Source organism: Rattus rattus, chromosome 4, assembly GCF_011064425.1.
Source record: "Rattus rattus isolate New Zealand chromosome 4, Rrattus_CSIRO_v1, whole genome shotgun sequence".
In the NCBI taxonomy this organism is placed as follows: Eukaryota; Metazoa; Chordata; class Mammalia; order Rodentia; family Muridae; genus Rattus; species Rattus rattus.
The window spans coordinates 129,600,044-129,624,595 of NC_046157.1; the positions used below are offsets into that span (position 1 = coordinate 129,600,044).

The following is a 24,552-nucleotide window of genomic DNA, read 5'->3' on the forward strand; positions in this document are numbered from 1 at the left end:
CCTTGTCTCAAAAAAGAAAAAAAAAGAAAAAAAAAAAGAAAAATGAGGGCCACGTGGTGGTGGCACACTCAGTACTCGGGCGTTGGGGGAAGGTAGATTTCTGAGTTCGAGTCCAGCCAGGTCTACCAGGTGAGTTCCAGGACAGCCAGGGTGACACAGAGAAACCCTGTTTCAAAAACCAACCAACCAACCAACTAACCAACCAACCAACTAACCAGCCAGCCAACCAACCAACACCTCCCCAAAAACAAACAAAACAAAACAAAACAAAAACAAAGAAAAAGAAAAGAAACGACAAAACCAGGTATAGAAAACAAAGGCATATTTGTGCTCAGTCAGACAGTAGCTTAACAACAAAAGAGAGTTTATTACTCAAATGACTCACAATGTCAACATCAAGCCAATAAAAATATATAATATGTGAATTACTTAACGGCATGGCCAACTGTAATTCTTTTGGAGGTCAGCCTTTCACACATAAATGAAAGGCCCCTGTTCTGTAGAAGATGAATCTTTACTGGGTAAAGACTGGGCAAGATGAGAGCCTCCCTGGCAGTGGGAGGGAGGTGGCCATGGAGTAGTTCTCAGTGTGTAAAAGCCACAGTAGATGAAAATAGGCTTGGCACAGATGAAATGTTTCCCTCTACCGTGACTTTTCCACATTGAGATTGTGAGCTCTCCTTCAAATCACCTTTTTAAACACGAACCAGTCAGTCACCGTCTATTGGACACCAGTTCTCAGTCAGGGTGTGAAGGTTCAGCCAGTTGAATTCTTCCTGGATTGGAGCGGGGCAGACGGTCATGGTCAGCCATGCAGTGCCCTCCATAGTGACCCCTCGTCAGTGACTTTTTAGAAAGTTAGTTTTACTGTGAGTGCACGAGCGCGTACTAGGGCACAGAGGAACAAGTACTGGCTTGGAGGTCAACTGTGTAGAACTGTTACCTGTTTCTACATCTCTATGGGTTCCAGAGACTGAACTTGGGTCACGAGGCTTGTGTGGCAAGCGCCATCCTGTCAGCCTTAACCGACTTAAGAAATTCTGTTTAATGCCACTGGTGGGCTATTGGGACCAACAATGCCAAAGTTAATGGTTCACTGTAGGACTGGCCACATGGTGCCCCTTTGAAAGAAAAGACATAGGAAAGAAATTTTTTTTGAAGACTTTTGACAAATTGGGCTCACTTTGTCTGGACATACAACAGTAAGAGACAAAAATTAGATTAGCTGCTGTAGGCAGGGAAGAGTTATTTCCACGAGTCTGTGTCCATGGGAGAGAGGGACAGAGACAGGGAGGAAGGAATATTTTTTAGTTTAATTGAGGCTGTAGCTTCCTGGGAAGGCTCTAATTGGTTGAAATGATTTGGATAGTCAGCCTTTTTAATAGCCTGATGAGAAATACTGATTTTTGTCCGTTTGTGGGGAAGTGAACCAGGTTGTGGCATAATGACCAGATGAGACATCTGTTCACACAGTCGAGAGGAGGGTAAGCTTTTATATTGATAAATAGTTGGTTATTCTTCCTTGTCTCAGAGGTTGAGACAAAGTGTACATAGATTAGGGGAAGGCTGAGCCTGGAAATGAAAAAACATTACATAAATGAAGATAGTGTTGAAATAAAGTCAGGTGGCAGTCGTTTTAATAACTATTTACAAGGCCTTCTGTGGGGTCACCTGGCAACTCACATGCAAGTGACCTGTGTCACGCCCTCTTCCTGGTCAAACTGTCCATCATCTAGCTCCCGGAGGACACTGTCGCTGCCACTGAACCCGGAGAAGCTGTCGCTCTGTGTGGGCCGCTCTTCCTTGGTCCAACACTCTCTGGAGGGAGAGAGGGGACCCTCCTCAAGAGGGGCTCGGCCTCCTGCGGGTTGGCACTCGCTTGTGTCGAGGCCAGTGCTCCTGCTGCCGACCTTGTTTCTGTCTTCGCCCCTCAGCAGCCGGCTGCCTTTCCTCTGAAACACAGGAGGTTGTCACGCAGGGCTCAGAACATGCACGCCTCTGCTCTGCCCACCGCTTCAACCTGAGGTTCTCCTTCTTTCCCACTCCTTGCTGTCGGAGCTGGGGTGTAGCTCAGAGCTGGTGCCCTGCCTGTGTGGACCTGGCGCCATCCTCAGCACCTGGGCCCTGCTCCTTTCTGCCTGGCTCTTGGCTTGTCCTTCTCGGCCGGAGGTGGCTTGTGTGGGCATTTCTCAGGAGAGAAATGAGTTAAAGTGTACTTGGGAAACAAAGTAAGCAAGAAACCAAACTGTGTTTTGTTGTCGGTGGTGGTGGTGACGGTGACTGAACTATAGAAAATATACTCCAGTGGGATTCCTGTCTGTGTCCTGAGGCACTAGTGTGTCCTGGAGAAAACACACGTTCTAAGTGCTTCTTTAAAACAGCAGTTCTCAACCTGTGGGTGGAACTCTTTGGGTGGAATGGCTCTTTCACAGGGGTGGCCCCAGACCGTCAGAAAACACAGATACCTACATCTGCCTTCACAGTGGTAGCCAAACTATAGATATGAAGTAGCAATAAAAATAATTTTATGGTTGGAGGTCACCACAGCAGAGGAGCTGTGTTAAAGGGGTCGCAGCAGGCCCCTTCCTTGTACTGAGTCTGACTGACTCATTCACATCGTACACAACAAGCTGTGGGTATTTTGCTGATACAGAATTAAAGGCTGGCCAGCAATATACTTGGTTCATGCGGTTTTTGAGTAACAATGGTCCCCATAGGCTCATATATTTGAATTCTTAGTCATCAGGTAGTGGAACTCTTTAAAAAGATTAGAAGGGTTAGGAGGTATGGCCTTGTTAGAGAAAATGGGTAACTGCGGGTGAGCTTTGAGGTTTCAAAAGCCCATGCAGGTCCAGTCTCTCTCCCTCCTCCCCTGTCCTCTCTACCCCCCCTTCCTTTCTCCCTCCCTCCCTCCTCTCCCTTTCTCCCTCCTCCTCCCTCCCTCCCTCTCCCTTCTTCCCTCTCTCCCTTCCTCCCTCTCCCTCCCTGCCCCCCATTCTCTGTCTCTCTCTCTCTTTCCGTTCCCCAAGATGATAATGGACTAAGGCTCTGAAGCTATGAGAAGGCCTCAATTTAATGCTCTCTTTTATGAGAGTCGCCTCCACACGTTGTCACTTCACAGCAATAGAACAGTGACTGAGACAGTAAGTTCCTGAAGAAGTCTCTGCCATGTAAACTTAGGTCTAAAGATCTCTGAGCGACAGGAGGGCTGGATCCTCCAGGAGGGCTCCAGCCCAGCACGTGGGTGTCCAGGCTGCTGCAGGGGCGCTTTTGTTACTGCCAGTGTGTCAGTCATTGGATCCCACCACAGGACCTAAGCTCTGTAAGGCTGAGCAGGATTTAAAAATTACCCACCTTCACTTCAGTGTTAGCTGGGAACTAAGATTACACTTTACTGTGTGAAAGGCTAAATGAAACTCTTAGACAACACTGCCTCACAGGCAAAAGACCCTTGTTCCTGTCTTCACTAGCAAACCCTTGCCTCACCGAATTTAATCATTGGACATTTGACCCTTGTCCTGTATTCCTGCTCAGAATGTGTTGAGCTGAGTTCTCACCGTGGGGCCTGGGAGGTCCTCTCAGATAGGTGCCAGGCTTGAGAGCAATGCCCTGGTCGGTGCCGGGGTGGCACAGGGGGCTGGGTCGGCTTCCTCAAGCCTGGCTAGTGGGGGCCTTTCCCACACAAAGATCCCCTGGGGTTGTCCCCAACCTTCCGGTCTGACTCACACAGGGAGCCCTGGAGCCCTCACTGCAACAGGGACAAAGGTGATGTTTGCAATACACTATTGTGTGTCAGATAACAGAGGCCAGCTCTCACTGCAGTGATAATTTCCTTAATAAAAGTGGAATATTCCGTAGCACATGCTAGTCATAGTAATTTACTTTTAGATAACTTAATCAGCAAACGGCCATCAGTTTGTAAAGTTGAAACGCCACTGACAAAATAGTCAGTTCTGTATCCTGAAACGCTTCAGAACACACACCTTGGCTTGTCAGAAGGCTAAGGGCTTGATCGATATGTCTTTCGCAATGATGTTGCCTCTCACACAACCTCACCCCATGTGAAGTGCTTTTTTACAATCAGCCAATTTGTGATTTCCCAATAACTTAAAACGTTGGAAGCCCATCCAGTCCCAGGAGAGCATTCATTTCACTACCCCCAACTCTTCAGGGGTCCCCGTGAAGGGTAGGGCCATGGAGTGTCCTGCCCCATGGGCACTGGACCGATCTGCCTTGTGCTTTTCACGGCACATTCATTGTGTTTGCAAAAACAAAACAAAACAAAACAAAACAAAACAAAACAAAACACCAAGAGTAGATCAGTGATGCAAGGCTGTGTTCCTTAAATAAAACTATAGAACAGTGCACACACACACACTCACACACACACACACTCACACACACACACACACACTCACACACACACTCACACACACTAGAGAACCTGATAGAACAAAGAAAAAAGGAAAGCTCATCCTACCTCCAAACAACGCTATATAGTTAGAGCCTGGACATATTTTATCTCATCTCTTCCCCCTCCTCCTCCCTCCTCCCTCCCCCTCCCCCCTCCTTCCTCCCTCCCTCCCCTCCTCCCTCCCTCCATCCATCTTTTCTCGTTCTGCATATAAGTGGTTCATAAAAACACAGCGCGAGTCTGTGTAGCTCATTTCCCACCAGGCATACACTGCAGTTCCCTGTTATTTTCCAGGCTCACTCATGGCCTTTCCTGCTTCCTTCCAACATTTTCTCTACAAGGTGACAGGGACTTATGCTGATTTGGATACAGATCCAATGCCACCCTAATAAACATCTAATGTGTCAGTCTTGTTTAAAAGAAAAGGGACGGACCCAGTCTATTAGTGTCTTTTCTTGATGTAGTGTCAAATACCAGACTAAAGCAACTTCAGGCCTGGTTTCCTTTGTCTCACAGTTTGTCACGATGAGGAGAGGATCACAGTTGGGGAACAGAATAATGAGGGCTACTGCTCAGCTCACTTCCTGCCTTCAGTTCAGGACTCAGCCCAAGGAGGGAAGGATGCTGCCCACTTTCAGGATGAGTCTGTGCCTTAGGGTTTCTTTTTATTGCTGTAAAGAGACACCATGATCATGGCAACTCTTACAAAAGAAAACATCTAATTGGGCCTGGCTTACAGTTTCAGAGGTTCAGTCCATTATGGTAGGAAACATGGCAGCATGCAGGTGCTAGAGGAGCTGAGAGTTCTACATCTTGATCCACAAGCAGCAGACTTGTCCACACTGGGCACAGCCTGAGCATATATGACCTCAAAGCCCACCTTCAGTGACACACTTCCTCTGACAAGGCCACACCCACTCCAAGGCCCCACTTCCTACTAGTGCCATTCCTATGGGCCAATCATTCAAACAATGAGTCTATGGGGGCCATGCCTGTGAAACCACAGCCTGTTTTCCCACCCTAATTAATCTAATGTAGGTAATGTCTCATGGGCATGCCCAGAGGTAACCTAGTCTAGATAATTCCTCACAGGCATGCCTGGAAGCTTGCCCCCGCGATAATTCTAACTTATGCTGCACCCATTAGGATACATCTGCAGCTCAAGTGACAAGCCTGTTGACTTTGGGATATCCCAGTACGGCTCCTTTCCATAGCCAGTGTTCTAATACAAACAAAAGAACTAAGTTAGGAATGTAGGGTAGTGTCTTAGTCAGGTTTCCATTGCTGTGAAGAGACACCATGCTCACAATAGTTCTTAAAAAGGAAAATGTTTACTTGGGGCTGGCTTACAGTTCAGAGGTTTAGTCCATTATCTTCATGGTGGGAAGCATGGTGACACTCACTTAGACGTGGTGCTGGAGAGTTCTACATCCAGAGTTGATAGTCAACAGAGAGAAACACTGTGCTTGGCTTGAGCAATTGAAACCCCAAAGCCCACCTGCAATGACACACTTCCTCCAACAAGGCCCAAACTACTCCAATAAGGTCACACTTCCTAGTGTCACTCCACAAGCATTCAACGCGAATGTATGGGCCCGAGGGCACATTCTTATTCAAACCACCACAGTTAGTGTGTCCATCATGGAAAATGATGTGGAAAACTGACAGACAGCTACCCTGTGATGCAGCCATCACACTCCTGGGTAAGGCTGGAGGAATGAAGTGAGGATGTTAGTGACTATTCTCACCCCATGCTCACTGCCCTGTTTCTCACAAGGCCGGTGAGTGGAAACATCCTGATTGTTCGTGCTCCACTGGTGAGTAGATAAAGGAGAGGTCACCTTCTACCTGCCACTGGTGCTCAGGGAAACAAGCCAGGCTCAGAATGACAGCAACCACACTGTTAGACACACAGAATGTGGGGAGTTCCTCTCCTAGGAATTACAGGAAGAATGGTGTCTACCAGAAGCTTCAGAGAGAGGGGGTGGGGTTGGGAAAAGGATGGGGGAAGGTTAACCAATGGACATAAGCTACAGCTAAGGTAGGAAGTTCTGGTCTGCTGCGGCCCAGTTGGGTGACTGTGTACACTGGATTTCAATGATTTCACCATAAACAAGTGATAAATATGTGAAAAAAGTAGGCATGCTAACTTGATTTAAAAAAATCATACGATGTATATGTGCATTGAAACATCACACTGTACACACACACACACACACACACACACACACACACACACACACACAGGCTGGAGAGATGAAGAGATGACTCAGGAGTTGAGAGAATTTGCTGCTCTTGCAGAGGACCAGGGTTTGGATCCTATGTGGTTGGCCCCCCCAGGTGGTTCACAACTGTCTGTAATTCTAGTTCTTCTGGCTTCCTTGGCACCAGGCATACACATGCATGCACGCATGCAAAACACTCATACACATCTTTTAAAATACCATGTACTACTTAAAGATTAATAAAAAAAAAAAGTATCCACACTACAAAAACCAAACTGAACCAAAACACTGCCTGTCTTCAAGGGGCCAATCTGTCTGTTTTTCTCTTAAACAACAGCACTTTCTCCCACCATCCTTCTGCAGTGTTTAAGCATGTGGTATAACACAGACCACGTCTCCTTCCAGACTCCGTGGAAGTGGATGTGTAGAGACAGAGCAGTTCAGATCAAAGCAACAGAACCCACGACTGCCTGAGAAAGTCATTGCCCGAGGCACAAACTTGGAATTCCAATTTCCTGTCGCTGTGGCTGAGCTTTGCAGCCACAGGCTGGGGAGCACGAGCCTACAGGGAGAGCCGGATTCTGCTGGCCCCCAGGCTGATCCAGGTCTTGAAGCCCCACCGCTACCCTATCCCGAGTGCCTGCCACCTTTAGGGATTACAGGACCCACCTGTGTGTGGATCAATGTTTACGGTTAGTCTGTTTATTTATGTTGTGTGTGCCGTGGTGTCCCTGCAGAAGGAAGACAAGTAGGCTTGGTTCTGTCCCTTTGCTTCACGGATTTCAGGGACAGAACTCAAGCTGTTAGATTTGACAGCAGATGCCTTCACCCCTAAGCCACCTCGCTGGCCATCTAAACTGTCCGTTGTTGGAACAGCTTAGTACGTAGTTATTTACTAATTATCAGTCAACGTGGAAATAATTCTCTTGTTAACTAGTGCTCTCCACTTGATTTCCCCCAACTTTCTGAGAAAAGTTCTAATTGTATAGAAAATTTAAAAGAGAAGAGGTGCCCAATGCCTCCACTTAAATAATGTTGCCTCCTAGGTGTGTAGGCTTTGGAACATCAACACCGACATTTCTGTATTACACTGATGGCCGTGTTAGTTGGAGAAAATACAGGACCACTTGGCACTCCTGCATTTTTCTCCCGTCCTCTGTCTCCTTATACCATTTGCAGAATTTAATGATTGCAACCTCTCATATTGCCAGTCATGGCGCCAGACACATTTAGATATGTTCTCAAAGCGAAGCGTGAGAGCTTGGTGGCCTGTGCTAATATTAATCATATTTTGTAAAGGAAATGGAGACCTGGAGGGGCCACAGGCGCCATCTGTGCCCCTCTTACTTTAAGCCCTCAGAATCCTTTTAGGTTGCTGTCAGCTCCCAAGCTCTCTACAAATGGGAGTCCTATTCTCTCGTGCCTGTGGAAACAACATGCTTTTAAAGATTTTTTAAAAAATTATTTTAGGGCTGGAGAGATGGCTCAGAGGTTAAGAGGTCCTGAGTTCAACTCCCAGCAACCACATGGTGGCTCACAACCATCTGTAGTGGGATCTGAGGCCCTCTTCTGGTGTCTGCAGACAGTGACAGTGAACTTATATACATGAAATAAATAAATAAGTAAATCTTAAAAAAAGACAGAGTCTTAAAAAATTATTTTAAAACTGTTTCTGTGCATATGTGTGCAGGTGCGTGCAGAGTCCAGAAGAAGAGGTCAGATTCTATGCAGGTAGAGTTCCCAGGTGGTTGTGAGCTGCTCAGAGCAGTGCTAGAGACTGAACTTGAGGCCTCCGGACAGCAGCCAGCGCTCTGAACCATCGAGGCATCTCCTCAGCCCAGAAACCAAACATTTTTTTCTTTCTTTTTTTTTTTTTTCTATTCTTTTTTTCGGAGCTGGGAACTGAACCCAGGGCCTTGCGCTTCCTAGGCAAGTGCTCTACCACTGAGCCAAATCCCCAACCCCGAAACCAAACATTTTTAAGTGGCTCTTTGTTTCTTATAAATGATATGGGCAGAATTTTTTAAAAATGGAAATAAACATTTTTAGACAATTTAAAAATCTATGAGTTTTATTTAACTCTTCAAAAAAAACAAAAACAAAAACAAAAACAAAACAAAACAAAACAAAAAAAAACCCCAAACAAACAAACAAAAAAAAACCAAAACAAAACCAAAAGTTTAGGAAGGAAAATCTTCAAAGAGAAACATTAAACTCAAATTTAGCTGATCGAGGTCAAAAATCCCTTTTTGTTTGTTTGTTTGATTTTGTTTTGCTTTTGAGCCGGGGTTTGATGCAGGCCAGAGTAGCCTTGAACTCCTGATCCTCCTGCCTCCACACCACCCTAAGGCCTGGGATTATAGGGTACAGCTTTTGATCAGAATCCCTCACCCCCTCCAGCAAAGCTATCATTTCCTGGAATCTATTTGGAGGCATCTGTCGAAAATATGACAATAAAAATACGATGAGGAATGGAGAGAAGAACGGAGCTTAATGGAGCCCTGTGAAGGGAAAAGAGGCAACCATCACTCACACCGAACTTCCCAAGAATCCCTGCCTTGAGGCGAGGCTTCATGAAGACTACCACATGGAAAATGTAATCTAATTTATAAAGCAAATGTTCTTCCGAAATTTCCTTTCTTTTACTTAATTTTTTAAAACTAATATGTGTGTGTGTGTTGCCTGCATGTGTGTCTGTTCACCATGTGTGTGCAGTACCCAGGGAGACCAGAAGATGGCATCAGACTCCCCTGGGACTGAGTTACAGATGGATGTGAGCCGCCATGTGGGTGCTGGGAACTGGAATTGAACCCAGGTCCTCTCTAAGAGCAGCTAGCACTCTTACCCTCCAAACCATTTCTCTAGCCCCTCTTTTATTTATTAAAGATGGGGATCTCACTCTGTTTCTTAGTTTTAAGCTTCCAGGCTCAAATGATTCTCCTGTCCCCGTCTTTCTTTCTTTCTTTCTTTTTTTTCTTTTTTCTTTTTTTCGGAGCTGGGGACTGAACCCAGGGCCTTGCGCTTGCTAGGCAAGCGCTCTACCACTGAGCTAAATCCCCAACCCCTGTCCCCGTCTTTCAAAGAAGCTGGGAGATGTTGAAAATTCAGCTCCTTTTATGCTGGGTTTTGTGTTTGCTTTGATCTGATAGTAACTGTGCCCTGGTTCTTTCTTTTTGGACTAAAAAGTATTTAAGTCAATTTTACATTACTGGAGTTCAAGTTAAGAGACTGGATATTTTAAAGAGACAGTGAGGCCAGATGTGTGGTGTAGGCTTTCAGTCCCAGCACTCGGGAAGCAGAGGGGGTGGAACTCTGAGTCCGAGGTCAGCCTGGTCTACATAGTGAGTCCCTGGACAGTGCTATGTGGCAAGATTCTATATAAAGGGGGGGGGGCTTAAACATTATTTTATGTGTGTGGATGTTTTGTATATCTGTGTGTCACGTGTAGACCTGGGGCCTGAGGAAGCAGAACAGTCAGATTCCCTGGTACTAGAGTTACAAATGGTTGTTAACAACCATGAGGGTGTTAGGAAATGAACCTAGGTCCTCTGGAAGAACAGCCAGTGCTCTTAGGTGCTGAGCCATCTCTTTACCCCCAGAAACATTGAACTTTTAAGTTAGATTATTTGCTTGTTTGCTTGTTTGTTTGTTTGTTTTGAGACAAGGTCTCACTGTGTAACCCTGGCTGTCCTGGGAACTCACTTTGTAGCCCAGGCTGTCAAGCTCAGAGGCTCACCTGCCTGCCTCCCCAGTGCTGAGATTAAAGGTATATGTATACCATTATCCCTGGCTAAATAGTGGGGTTTTCAAAGTTGTGTTGTATTTTATATTGTGATATTATTAATATGGTCTGGAGGACAAACAAGAAGGGAAAGTTTTATGGTTTAAAGCAACATGTTTGTGTGTCAAAATTGACAAGGAGTAGGGTATCATAAGCAACATGTTTGTATGTCAAAATTGACAAGGAGTAGGGTGTCATAAGCAACATGTTTGTGTGTCAAAATTGACAAGGAGTAGGGTGTCAGGGGTAGCTTTAGTTGTCAACTTGAGGGAAGAGGGAACCGCAACAGAAGAATTGCCTTCATGGGATTGGCCTGTGGGTGGTCTGGGGCAGGGTGGGGGGATTTCCTTAATTGTTAATTGATGTGGGAGGGCCAGTCCATGTGGGAGGCCAGTACTGGGCATGTGGACCTGCATCATATAAGGAAGGCAGCTGAGCAAGCCAGAGGGAACCAGCCATGTTTGTCTACTTCAGACTCTACTTCCTGGTTCCTGTTTGAGCTCTTGCAGGAAGTTCTCCCAATGATGGGTTGTGTCATGGAAGTATAAGCAGGATAAATACTTTCCTCCCCTAAGTTGGTTTCAGTTAGTAGTTTTTCCCCACAGAAACAGAAGGCAAAGCAGGGTACTAGGACTACAGGAATGTGCCACAATACCCGGTGTGCAGTCTTATTTTATTTATGTGTGTGTGTATGCACATGTACCTGCATGTACCCTTGCGTATATGCCACAAGTCAGTTCTCTTCTCAGACCACGTGTGTCCTGGGAAATCAACCACAGATGGTCTGTCAGGCTTGGAAGCAAGCACCTTTATTTGCTAAACCGTTTCCCTGGGCCTGGGATTTTATTAAAGTGCCTGAACTGTAAAACTGGCAATTGGGTATACACGTCTATGGGCTTTGATAGCCACAGATGTAACACACAGTTCTATGGTCTCCCAGTCTTCCCTGTATATCCTCCTCTTGCACAGTTCACTTAATCCGGGCTGTGATGGAAAAGGGAGGATACAGTGTACCCTTTGGATACTGGGGCCTTTAACCCAGCCTAACACCCATGAGATCCATCCAAGTCCCCGTTCCCATCCGTAGCTCATCTCTTACTTCTGAATAGCACTTAACTGTAGACTGTACTCTCATTGTTTATCCATCCACGTGTTGAAGACATAGGCTTTCTCCTGCTTTGGACAACTATGACTAGGTAACTATAAATATTTGTGTATACGTTGTGTGCACACACATCTGTGAACACGTGTGTGTTTCTCTAACATAAACACCCAGGAGGGGACTGCTGAGTCATAGGAGCACAGTTAAAGTCACAGCGAGTGGCCCAGCCATGTCCCAGCCTGCTGTGCTGCTTGCCTCCTTCCCAGTGAGGACTGCTTTGCTCGTCCGCTCGTCTGACCAGCTCTTGGCTATTGTCTGATTTAAAAGTTTGGCTTTTGTGATATGTGCATGGTGGTATCTCGTCATGAGCTACATTTGCGCTCTCATAACTAATGACTAAAGCATCTCTTGTATATTTATTGCTTGTGTATGTTTCCTCACCAGTAACTGTGTTGTTTTCCTACTGTTGACGGTTGAGATTCTTGATGCAGTCCCTACACAGCCCATTCTTGATGATGTGACAGCTAAGGCTTCCGTGGTCTGTGCCCCATCTTTCATTCTTTTAGTGGCACATCTTTTAATTTTGAAAATCTAATTTATCAACTTTGTTATTTCCAAGACGGGGTTTCTCTTTGTAGCTCTTCCTGTCCTGGAACTCATTCTCTGTATACCTAGCTGTCCTCAGACTCAGAGATCCGCTTGCTGCTAGCTCCTGAGTGCTTGGATTAAAGATGTACAGCACCGGGCTGGAGAGTTGGCTCAGTGGTTAAGAGCACTGTCTGCTCTTCCAGAGGTCCTGAGTTCAATTCCCAGCAACCACATGGTGGCTCACAACCATCTGTGATGAGATCTGGTGCCCTCTTCTGGTGTGTCTGAAGAGAGTGACAGTGTACTCAATATAAATAGATAAATCTTTAAAAAAACAAAAACAAAGATGTATGCCACCACTGCCTGGCTAATTTACATTAATTACACAGTTTTGCTATAGCTGAGATCTTTCCTAACTTCGTGGACAGTTCCCCCTAATGTCTATTCTAAATAGCTTCCAGTTTTACTGTATAAATGATTTCTGATGCCTTAAAGAAAATGGGGCTGGGGTGCAGCTCAATTCACAGACGTGCGTGTGGCTGCAGTGGCAAACGCTCCCAGCACTCCTGTGCGAGGCACAGGAGGGTGTGCGTTTCAAGGTTTGAGACTGATGACTTGGTCAATCTGGGATGGCAAGATGCTCCTACTGCTGACCCTGGTGAGTCTCAGCCTGGGCTTCCTGCCACACTTTCTCTGCAACAAGTGCCACACTGAACATCTCTGCCACCCCGCGTGCTCCTGCCGTGAGCAGCCTGCTTACTTTCTCTGGCTCTTGGCTCTAGCAACACTTGGGGCAGGGGACACTAGGAAGACTAATCTCTGGAGAACCGAGTCCTGGTGATGGGGCTGACTCACCGGGGCAGCCACGCTCAGGGCCTCTTCCTGGGGAGGACTTTCTACTTCTCACCCTGGCTCCTTTCTTTTCTCTGGACCACCCTCCTTCCACACTCTCCAGCCGTCCTCACTGTCAGCACGAGCCCAGGCACACTTCTGCCCATCTCTCTTCGGAGTGCAGTCCTGTCCTGACGTCTTTCCTTACTGCATCATATAGAGTACACTTCACATCCCCCATATTACCCAGAAGACTTAGCATAAAACCGAGTTTATTCAGGGCATGGGGAGGGGGGTTAAGAGGGTAGTAGGGCAGAGAAAGAGAGAGTAGAGTAGGAAGGAGGGGAGTAGAGGAGTAGAGGCCGGCCATGAGCACGAGGAGAGAACGGGGAGGGGAAGGGGGAGAGAAGGAACAAAGGAGGAAGAGGGTAAGAGCAAGAGAGAACAAGGTCATTTTTTCCTCTTTAACATTTGGGATTGAATCCAGGGCCTCATGCACTCCAGGTGAATGCTCTACCACTGAGATCTGTCCTCAGCTCTAGAATTTCAATGAGGACAGAGCCTAAATATTGTCATGAAACTGCTATCGATTGTAAATAGAGAAGACTGTGAGGTAGCAGACTTGGGTTCAAACACAACTGCACAGCCCTCCATTAATTTAATTCCATGGGGGCCGTGAATGAGCAAATTCTCCACAGAGTACTCCACAATAAACTCCTGACCCAGGGTCATCCTCCCTGAGGTGAGGGGCACACTGCTCACACGTGGGTCCCATAGGTGACTCTCCTCTCCTGCCTCCCACCTTCTGATGCACTTCCCTACCTCAACCTACGATTCCAAAATTAACATAGCATGGCTAAATTGCATACACTGTGGGTGTGTGAGGGTCCTATTATAAGTTAGGCATTATCAATACAGCTTTCCACCGGTCAAAGAGCACTGTTCTAGCTTCAAAACCACAAGAGTAAGAAACCCTGCCTCAGTAAAGAGCAGGACAGTCAGGCATGCGGCTGCATCCTTTTAATCCCAGAACTCAGGAAGCACAGGAAGGTCAATCTCTCTGAGTTCAAGTCCAGCCTGGTCTACAAAGTGAGTTCCAGGACAGCCAGGGCTACGGGGCTATACAGAAAGACCCGGTCTAACCCCCTGCCCCATTTAAAAAAAAAAGGCTGGGCAGTGTCAGCGTGAGACTGTATTGAGACAAACAGAAGTGTTGCATGTTGTTAGAGGTCAAGATAACCAAAACTGTGCATATTTTTGCAAACTTTGGCACTTTGGACGCACAAACTTAGAAAACCAGTGGAGGAACTCCCCTTCCGCTCTACCCTAGGACTGGTGGCTGAGACTGGGAACTATAGTGGCAGAGGACAGGTTAGCAGCACGGATTTATTTTGTATGCACACAGGGACTTCGTTATAAAGAAGAAAAAGTCAAAGGGATGGCTAGGTGTGGAAGACTGAACTCAGCACAGCTTTTGGAGAGGCTGACAGGCTGGAAGCAAGGAAAGCGATGCCAGAGCCTCCAGGGAGTGGTGAGGGAGCAGATTATTTCGCTGAGGGTTGCTTTTGCAGGTTCGAGTCAGAGAGGATCGTTTCCAGTTGTCACTCTCTTCCTTCCACCAGGGAGAGCAGATGTATACATAGACTGGGAACCTGCTACCTCTGTAAGGTGACATATAGGCCATTCTATGGCAGAGAAAAGGGCAGACACTTCTTGGGGTCTGCTTTTTCTTAGTTGCCTGCAGCTCAAAATGGTTCTTATGCCAGTGTGCTGTGTGCTGGGAAGGTCTATTTTAATAGTCTTTGGAACTGTGTCATCCTTTCTTTTTAAAAACATTTACAATTTTTGTTTTATTATGAATTAGTTGTGTGTAGTGTACGTATCTGTGAGTGCCATTGGCCTGTGTGAGTCAGAGGACTATATGGGGAGTCAGTTTCCTCCTGCCACAGTGGGTCTTGGGGGAACCAGTTAACCTCTTTAGGAGACTGTTTCCAGGCTGAGTCTGTGTCCGGTGCTCAGTTTAGAAGGAGAGAGCGAGCTTGAGGATTAAATGCTTCACTATCATGTCTTACTCATGACGCCAACACTGAGGTTTTTACTCACTTCCGGGGTCTGAGCAGCTGAGTTCCACGTCACTGGCCTTTGGAGAAACACGACCTGCTTGGTAGCCAAGTTCCCTTCACTGAAAGTTAAAACAGTACCATTTGCATTGTGAATTACGAATTTTCTCTTAATGCTACAGAGATCTTAATTACTTTCTAAAGTTAAGATCCCAACAAATGGGTTTCATTACACCATTTTATATACATGTGTCATTATACTTTGTTCTAGTGAATTCATAATTTTCTCCATATTTAATTAGGTTGGCCCACATATATCCTTTGTGGGGTAATCTTCTGATCCCAAAATAATTATGAAATACAGGTGTATTGGAAAAACAAGAAGAAAAAACCCTATTAAAAAAATTAATTGGGGGTTGGGGATTTAGCTCAGTGGTAGAGCACTTGCCTAGGGAAGCTTAAAGGCCCTGGGTTGGGTCCCCAGCTCCAAAAAAAAAAAAAAAAAAAAAAAAAAAAAAACAAAAAAAAATTAATTGGGGCTGGTGATATGGCTCAGTGGTTAAGAGCACTGACTGCTCTTCCAGAGGTCCTGAGTTCAAATCCCAGCAACCACATGGTGGCTCACAACCATCTGTAGTGGGATCTGATGCCCTCTTCTGGTGTGTCTGAAGAAAGCGACAATGTACTTATATAAATAAATAAGTCTTTAAAAAAATTTAATTGGTGTGGGGTGAGGGTGTTGAAGAGATCACTCAGTGGTTTAGAGCTCTTGCAGCTCTTCCAGAGGACCTGGGTTCGATTCTCAGCACCCACGTGGTGGCCCACTGTGGCTGTAACTCCAGTCCAGGGGATCCAATACCATCTTTTGGTTCCCATTGGCATCAGGATGCTGGACAGACAAATACGCAGGCTAAACATCCAGACACATAAAAGTTAACTAAGAAGTTGGAGGGTCGACTCAGTGATTAAGGGTGGATGCTGTTGTGGGTGGAGAGAGGGGGCAGCAGTTAGAAGCACTGGCTGCTTTTCTAGAGGATGGGGTTCAATTCCCACCCCGGACATGACATCTTACCACTGCCTGTAACTTCAGTTCTAGAAGATCTGATGCCCTCTGCTGGCCTCTGAGGGATATGTGTACATGATACACATAAATGAACGGGAAACACTCGCACACCTTGAAGATTTTTTAAAGACTTTTTAAAAAAGGGATGTCGTCTTGCAGAGGACCTGAATTCATTTCCTAGCACCCATATTAGGTGGCTAAAAATCAACTGTACCTCCAGCCTGGAGGGGCCTGGAGGGACCCGATGTCTTCTTCTCTCCTCCATGGGCACTTACATACATGTGGCATCCATTCCCACACACATATGTACACATAGATAAGATAGAAATTTTTAATAATTATTAATTTAGTAATTAAAACTCTTTTTAAAAAGATTTATTTATTTATTATATTTAAATACACTGTAGCTGTCTTCAGACACACCTGAACAGGGCATCAGATCTCATCACAGATGGCTGTGAGCCACCATGTGGTTGCTGGGATTTGAACTCAGGACCTCTGGAAGAGCAGTCAGAGCTCTTAACCGCTGAGCCATCTCTCCAGCCCTCAAAACTCTTTTAAAACAATATATATTATAATCCTCCGAACCCCCCATCTCAAAATATATCAAAAAATATAATTTTGTGAAACCAATTTCAGACAATTATTTTTATGTTTTTGCTTCCTCTCTGGTTCTTCTCAGCAACTGCCTTTTTTCCATACCTGCGACCACCACGTGTTTACGTTTTCCTGTATTCCCTGTGTATGTGATGGTAGCTTTAATGGATGTCCAGGATCTTCAAAGAATGAAGACACCAGAATGTACTGTTTTCCCTTATGCTTTAGAAAATAAGTTTCTTGCTAGTTCTAAATCATGCTGTTATAATATATACACACATATATGTTATTATATGTTTCTATATGAGAATATGTGCGCACACACACACACATATATATACTATATATATATATATATATATATATATACTATATACATATTATATATATACACACACATATCCTCTCCCTTATGGATTATTTCCTCGAGATGCATTATCAGGAATGAAAGTATGATTTAAGCCTCTTGGTGTGCGTTGTCAGATTAGAGAGCAATTTGCGGAGCCACGTGTGGGGAATTTCCTCTGTATTTTCCACTCAGCCGGTTCAGCCCCAGCCAGGTTCATTCACTGCCGATGCCCTTTGTAACTGGCACTCAGCATTCGCCTTAGTTAGCTGTCATCTGGGGTGGCGTCCTCTCAAGTGCTTCCCTGTCTCCTAGGGTCTGTGGGGAGGAGCAGAGCTGAAGTTGCTCAGTAACAACTTTTATTATGCAAAGAACCCCGACAAAACCTTACTGTGAGCCGCAATCCATTCTGTGGTCTTTGTCTCTGGAAACTGAATGGGAGGGAGGCTTAGGCTCTACAACTGTGGTCAACAGGACATTTAGCGAGCATTCCAAACATATGGATGCTGGGCATTTGGGAAAGTTAGAAATCTTCCCCCAAGGATAGAAGGAGATGGCTACAATTTTATTTTTAAAAGACTTCTTATAGTCAGTCCAGTTTCATTTCAGTTTGAGCATGTCTTCTGTCAGAACAAAATGCTTTGGACGGTGTAACTTTTGGGGATAAATTGTGTGGGACTGTGGAAGGGATTAGCATTGAGACTAGACGGGGCCAGTGCTTGGGAGTCACAGGCTACACTGGAAAAAGACACGACTTGGGAACCATACAGTTCCTGGGTTCAAATCTCAGCCCTGTCATAGCACCCAGAGCCTATGGTCTTTATGTTCTCCACTATTTAAGGACCCGGGGAGGATAAGACAGAGTCTTCCTCTATGCAGCCACCAGAAGAAACACAAGTGTGTAACTTAGGGTGGAGAGGTAGCTCAGTGCTTAAGAGTGCTTGCTGTTCTCGCAGAGGACCTGGGTCAATTCCCAGCACCCACGTGGTGGCTCTCAGCCTTGTGCTTCTGTGGAGGATTTGCAGGTCTGGTGCACAGACAGTGAGGTAGGTAAAGTACTCACATACGTAACATGAAGTAAATAGAAAGAAAGATAGAGAAACATTCAGTTCTCTATCCACTTGGCACAATGTAGGATGGAGTACAAAATAATTTTTATAAAAAGAAAATATATCAATCAAGAATATCTTTCAGAGAGAAAATTCAAAGGAGAGAGTTCATAGGAGAAAGAAGAAAGACTTCTGAGCAGTGCTTTGTTGTAGTGGACAAATAAATACACAAGAGAACCAGGCCTGGGCGAGCAGGCCAGGTCAAGGCAGGTAGAGGGTCCCCAGAGTGAGTTCTCGACAACCAGTTAGAGGATGGGACAAGTCTGAACCCAGGACAGAATGAGCCAGTCTGCTTACCCGCTACTTCTAACTCTTTTCCAATACAAGAACCCTTCCCGTCAGGTCCAAATGACCCCAGTGACGCTGGCTGCAGATGTGAGAGGCTTTTTGACCCTAACACCTTATCATAAGTTTAGGCTGTTTTGAAAAAGTCTGGGTTCTCATTTAGTTATGGTTTCAGTTTAGAATGTGCAGAGTACATTGGAATGGAGAATAATGAGGAAGATAAAAGCAAGTTTCTACTCTGCTACCCCACGGCAATTAGATGCTTAACTTTATAGGTCCTGATGTTAGTATGTCAGGAGGAGAGGCAAGGAGAAGTCGTGACCTGTAACATTTAAATACCACATCAAAAATGGGCCACTGAAAGCTTTGCTCTGAAGTTCCAGTGAAACTGGCACAAGCCTCACCTCAGCACTTGGGAGGCAGAGGCAGGTAGACCTCCGCGAGTTCAAGGCCAGCCTGATCTGCATACTGAGTTTCAGGACAGCTAAGGCTATGTATGGAGACCCAGACTTAAACAAATTCAGGTTTGCACAAGAATAAATAGCAAGTTTAATATAAACATAAGAAAGCAAAATGACACTACCATCAAAAACTTTCAAACTGAAAAGTCCTAAATATAGCTGGATAATACCTCCAGGGATACTTAAAATTCAAAATTATTTTTGTGGGATATCATGGGGCTGAAGATATGATTGGGTGCTACAGGCTTTGCTAAGCATGCCTGAGGCCCTGGGACACAGATACATACATGCATACATACATACATTACATAATACATACATTACATACATACATACATACATACATACATACATACATACATAGACAGAGACAGACCATAAAGAGAGCAGGGAGTGAAAAGACAAGTTACAGACATGTCGAAAGTTGGAATATATAAAAGACTCTTATCTAACTATGTTTAAATAATTTATAAATACAATCTTAAGTGTGAGCAAAAGACTCTAACAGGTACTTGACCAAAGAACCCAGGTGGCACATGACATGAAAATGGCTTAACCTCAGTTATGATTAAAACTATAAATAAGAGAGGCAGGAGAGATGGCTCAGTGGTTAAGAGCACTCATTGCTCATCCAGAGGACCTGGGTTCAATTCCCAGCACTCAGACGGTGACAACTGCCTAACTCCAGTTCCAGGTTATCCCAAACCCTTTCCTGGCTGCTGTGGGCTCCTGTATGCACACAGTACACAGCTGCATATTCTGGTGTGCACACACAAACATATAAAATGAAGGTGACAACAAAAATCTAGAAACGAAAACAAAGCAAACAAACAAAACCACCCGAAAACCACACAGATGGCTGCATACTTCCCAGATAATGCTGTTTTGAAGTACAGTAGTATTTCATGCTTGAGGAGGGGAATGGCCCACCCCCACCACCTCTGGGCTGCAAATGAAACCAGAATCAACCTTTTCGGGTTGGCTTGACGTTTATGTAGCCAAATGAAACACACGGCCCGGCCCAGCACTTCCTCTTACAGAAAGCCCGTGGGTGCACACCAGGGTTCCTACTTGAGCTAAGAAGGACTGGTCAGGAGCACCATCGGAGGGCGAGCACACCACAGCAGGCAGCTACTGTGCGGGAGAGCGAACACCCACGTGGCCATACACAGACAAAACTCATCAGTGCAGGGCTTCACGCCGCCCAGCCCCGCTTGTCGGGCAGTGCGGGCACAGGTACAGTTTATGCACTTTGTGTTTAATGTGCTCCTATGTGTTCTATACCCAGCAACTTTCTCCTGAGACTTTGCTATTCACTCTGTTTTATGTGTGTGGGTGTTTTAGCAGTCATATGTCTCCGTGTGGGTGTTGGGAGTTGAATCCTGGTCCTCTTGAAGAGCAGTCACTGCTCTTAGTCACAGAGTCACCTCTCCACCTCTCCAGTACCCACAGCGATCGTTTGAAGGGCACAGGTTAATAGTAACTTTATTCATGGTATTGTAAACCAATGAAACACCTATGGATGAGGTGGTCACTGGTCCAGTGGGGAGGCTACAACTGCTGTGGTTTCAGAAGGGCTTCATGGAGCCCAGGCTGGTGCTGAACTTCCTGTGTAGCTGAGGAGGACTTTCGGTTGAGATTACAGCTCCTGAGAGGCCTGCACTTCCGTGTAGTACCACATGGACACCTGGTCCCAGTGCATGTCAGAGAGGTCAGCATCAGATCCCCTAGAACTGGAGTTCCATGGTGTGGGTGGTAGGGGCTGAACCCAGATTCTCTCATAGCATTAAGTGCTCTAAACCACTGAACTGTTTCTAGGTCCCTCCCCTTTTACGTCTGTAACATTAGTTGCAAGTCAGCTGACACCTGTTCTCCTTGTTTTTCTTCCTTGCTCATTTTCCCCTTACTAACAACTACTTTGTGGGGCACAGGGATGTGAGTCTGTCTCTGTCTCTGTCTCTCTGTATCTCTTCTCTCTCTCTCTCTCTCTCTCTCTCTCTCTCTCTCTCTCTCTCTCTGTGTGTGTGTGTGTGTGTGTTTCTATTTGCTTACAGTAAGACTCATTTAGGGAGGACTTTTGTTTTGTACTCTTTAAGGACTTGTTAAGTAGACAGGTCAATGAGCAAAGGCAAAATGACTGATTTCTGCCCTGAGTAGAAACCTGTCCTGGGTGTGGGGAGATCGGGCAACATCATCATAGACTCTAACTCAAAGAGTTTCCAAGGGCTGTTTGGATGTTTAACCAATTAGCAAAGGAAAAAGATTATCTTTGTGCCACAAAACATATAGCTCTAAAGTTGTTCTAGTTTCCTATGAGTCTATGCTAAATGATTCTTAATCCCACCAATAGCACTGTGGCTTCTTTTCTTTCCTTTGTTAATAAGGAGGGAGGAGTTAAGAAGGAGGGGGAGGAATGTAGCCTTGGATGCAGCAGACTTAGGTGGTCCTTTAACTGCTTATTTTTCTTGAGAAATTTCCTAGTAACTCTCACCTTGACTTCTCTAGTAGAAAAAGGATTGGGCTATTGGCATGACAGCGGCAGGTCAACAATAAGGAAGGAATCTGCTTCGTTTCCAGGCTGGCTGCAATAACCTTGGAAGGGTGTAGGCATGGTGCCTTCCGGCCTTGTGCTGATCTCATGATCTTTCCATGAGAGTGCGGTCATAAACCTGGTGGTGTACCACTGCCTAGGACACGGGAACAATGTCAACCTAGAGAGCAGAGAGTGCGCGCATGCGCTGTGATGTCATGAGGAGATACGCCCCCTGTGAGCCATTCAGGTACAGCTTAGACAACCGAAGAGCAGAGAAAGCTGAAACACTGTCTCTACGGAGGGGACTGTTCACAAGCCGTGGCTCTCTGAGCGATGGAGTTTTCAGGCACAGGGTCTCCAAAGAAAGAGTGTGACATTTCTCTTTCTGGGTGTAAATATGCATCTTTATCACATTACTTACTTCTGTTGCCTCATTGCTCCGATCCTCGGTGTGGATCTTGTACGTGGTGGACTGTTTACCTTACGTCTTCTGGAACATTTTGATTTGGGACAGGTCATCCTATCCTGTTTGGACAACTGATTTCGACCTCTTAGGAATTTGGTTCTACTAAAGGGTTAGGTCCTCAATAAATAGTTCTTATCTATTATTATTATTATTATTATTATTATTATTAGTAGTAGTAGTAGTAGTAGTAGTAGTAGTAGTATATCAAGTAGTCCCCTCATTTATTGGCCAGATGTGTTCATGTTTTTCTTAACAATCCTCATGATCAGTGAACGGCATCACACTTAATCTTCATTTTATATTTGCTATGTCTTGGATATGAAGTCTCTCCAGAAAAGGCTCATATGTGAAGCTTCTTCCCCAGGTAGTGGTCCTGTGGAGACGGGATCTTACAGGTTCTAGCTTCCTCAACACGTATAAGTTCATGACCGAACGGGCTCTTGGGAGGTGGGGCATGGTTGGAGGAAGGAGGCCTGGCTGGTAAGCAGTGTTCTGCCTTCACACCAGAGCAGAGATGAGGAGCTAAAGCAAATCTATCCTTTAAATCACGTTCCTAGATGTGCTGTCAGTGACAAAGTGACTCATGGGTACTCAGAAGGACCCAAGGAACAAATAAACAAGTTACACAAAGCTCCTGGCATCTGAGAGAAGAGCAGGACCCTGCTTCACTTTGTCCTCCTACGCGGGACAACTGCTGTTCAAGCACATCTCTGCTCTCTCCTGCCCGGGACCAGCCGCGGACTCGTGGGAACGGATTTACCCGACAGCGAGGCTGCTCTTTAATCTCCTCAGGACTTGGGCATATTCATTCATATTTTATATTCCCAATCTCTCTTCTCTTTAATACTTCCTTGGAACCTATGGGCTAGAGTGCCTCATTGCTTAATTACTGTATTAAATTACTGAATTCATGGGCTTGACCTGCTCCAACCAGAATGCAAGCCCCTGGCTACACGTTAACACTACGTGAAATGTACACACGACCCTCACAAATGACTTCAGACAGATACCGTGGGTGCTTTTCAATGTGAGATAGACTTTTTCTTTTTAATTTCACTTAAAAATCTCTGGAGAGTATCAATTTATTATAAAACATTAAATAGGGGTTGGGGATTTAGCTCAGTGGTAGAGCGCTTGCCTAGGAAGTGCAAGGCCCTGGGTTCGGTCCCCAGCTCCAAAAAAAAGAACCAAAAAAAAAAAAAAAACATTAAATAATAAGAAACTGAATAGAAGCAAAGAAGCCCCTTCCCCCCTTTCCCTATTATAGTCTCCAGGGCTGAATACATTCTAGAACCACTGTGAAGCTCGTCCCAGGGTTGCTAGACACATTTGAAACCTATACAGTTGGAATTGGGATTATTCTCTAATTTTGTCCTAAAACTTACCTTTAAAATCCCTTAACAAATTAAAGATTTAAAAATTATTTTTTGTGTATGGGCGGTTTTGTTTTTGTTTGTTTTTGGTCAGGTAAATACATGCAGTACCTGAAGGTGCCAGAAGAGGGCGTCATATCCCCTGAAACTGGAGCCACCATATGGAAGCTAGGAATCAAACCTGGGTCCTCTGGAAGAGTAGCAGGGCTCATAACCACTGAGCCATCCCTTCAAGCCCCCATATCCTTAGCAATTGTTACAGACAGGAGTCTATAACAACGCATATTTAGTGAGCAATTAGTCCCCTTGCCATTGTAATAGCATATAAAGGTAAGTCCTCATAGACAGTAAAAGGAACACTTCCACCGTCCCACGGTACCTAGAGGATCTGGGGCGCAGGAGAAATCTGCATGACGGTAAAGCTTTGGCACCTTTCTCCCTCCCTCTGTTCTAGAGCAACTGTACAGCTACTCCTCATATAACGTTCGGAGGGCTTCCCCAAAGCCCTGGGTTACAGGGTAGGATCTCATGTAGTTTGGGCACAAAATGGCTGAGTCTGGCTTCATGTTTCATAGCCTACTCCCTCTCAAGGTACTCTTGGAATCACATTATGTTTCAGTTCCAGTCTTAGGCTTAGTCCTGTCATTCCCAAGTGATCCTGACCGGATACAGGAAATGCCACTGGAGCTCAGCTGAAGTGGGCTGGCTGCCAGATGTCTTGCCCATTCATTCAGAGCTCTGTGGGAAATCCTTACAAGTGAGCCCAGCTGGGATCCCCAATGAATGGCAAGGAATACCTATACTTTTCCTTAGGGGAAGAGGAAGGAGAGATTCAGGATTTCTACACTTCAGAAGGTCTGTAATTCTAGCTGTATCCGGCCAAATGCACCTAGAGGAACATCAAACAGAGACAGAGAAAGCAGACAAAGTGGTGGCAAGTAGATTGCTGTGAGTTCAAGGCCAGCCTGGTCTACAAAGTGAGTTCCAGGACAGCCAGAGCTATAGAGAGAGACCTCGACTCAAAAAACAAACAGAACAAACTGAAAACAATTTGAAGACACACACACACACACACACACACACACACACACACACACACAGTCACACACACACACACACACACACACACACACACACACACACACACACAGACACACACACACACACACACACACACACACACACACACACACACACACACACACACACACACACACACACACACAGACACACACAGACACACACACAGACACACACACAGTCACACAGACACACAGACACACACACACACACACACACACACACACAGCTTGTTGAG

At 45.4% G+C, this 24,552-nt stretch overlaps 1 protein-coding gene and 1 long non-coding RNA gene across 2 annotated transcripts in view; one reads left to right on the plus strand and one right to left on the minus strand.

Moving 5' to 3' along the window:
- Positions 1 to 1,294: 1,294 nt before the first annotated feature.
- Positions 1,295 to 24,552, minus strand: part of Rftn2 (raftlin family member 2) — a 54,731-nt gene continuing 31,473 nt past the window's right edge. Inside the window, exons 8-9 of the mRNA XM_032901117.1 lie at positions 15,045 to 15,123; positions 1,295 to 1,952 (exon numbers count right to left, since the gene is read on the minus strand). Coding sequence (XP_032757008.1) covers positions 1,680 to 1,952; positions 15,045 to 15,123 — 352 coding nt within the window. The 3' untranslated portion in view covers positions 1,295 to 1,679. The remainder of the gene's footprint in view (positions 1,953 to 15,044; positions 15,124 to 24,552) is intronic.
- Positions 21,629 to 23,415, plus strand: LOC116899393. The gene is made up of 3 exons (XR_004387725.1): positions 21,629 to 21,786; positions 22,094 to 22,225; positions 23,329 to 23,415. It is a non-coding gene; the product is annotated as an uncharacterized LOC116899393 (long non-coding RNA).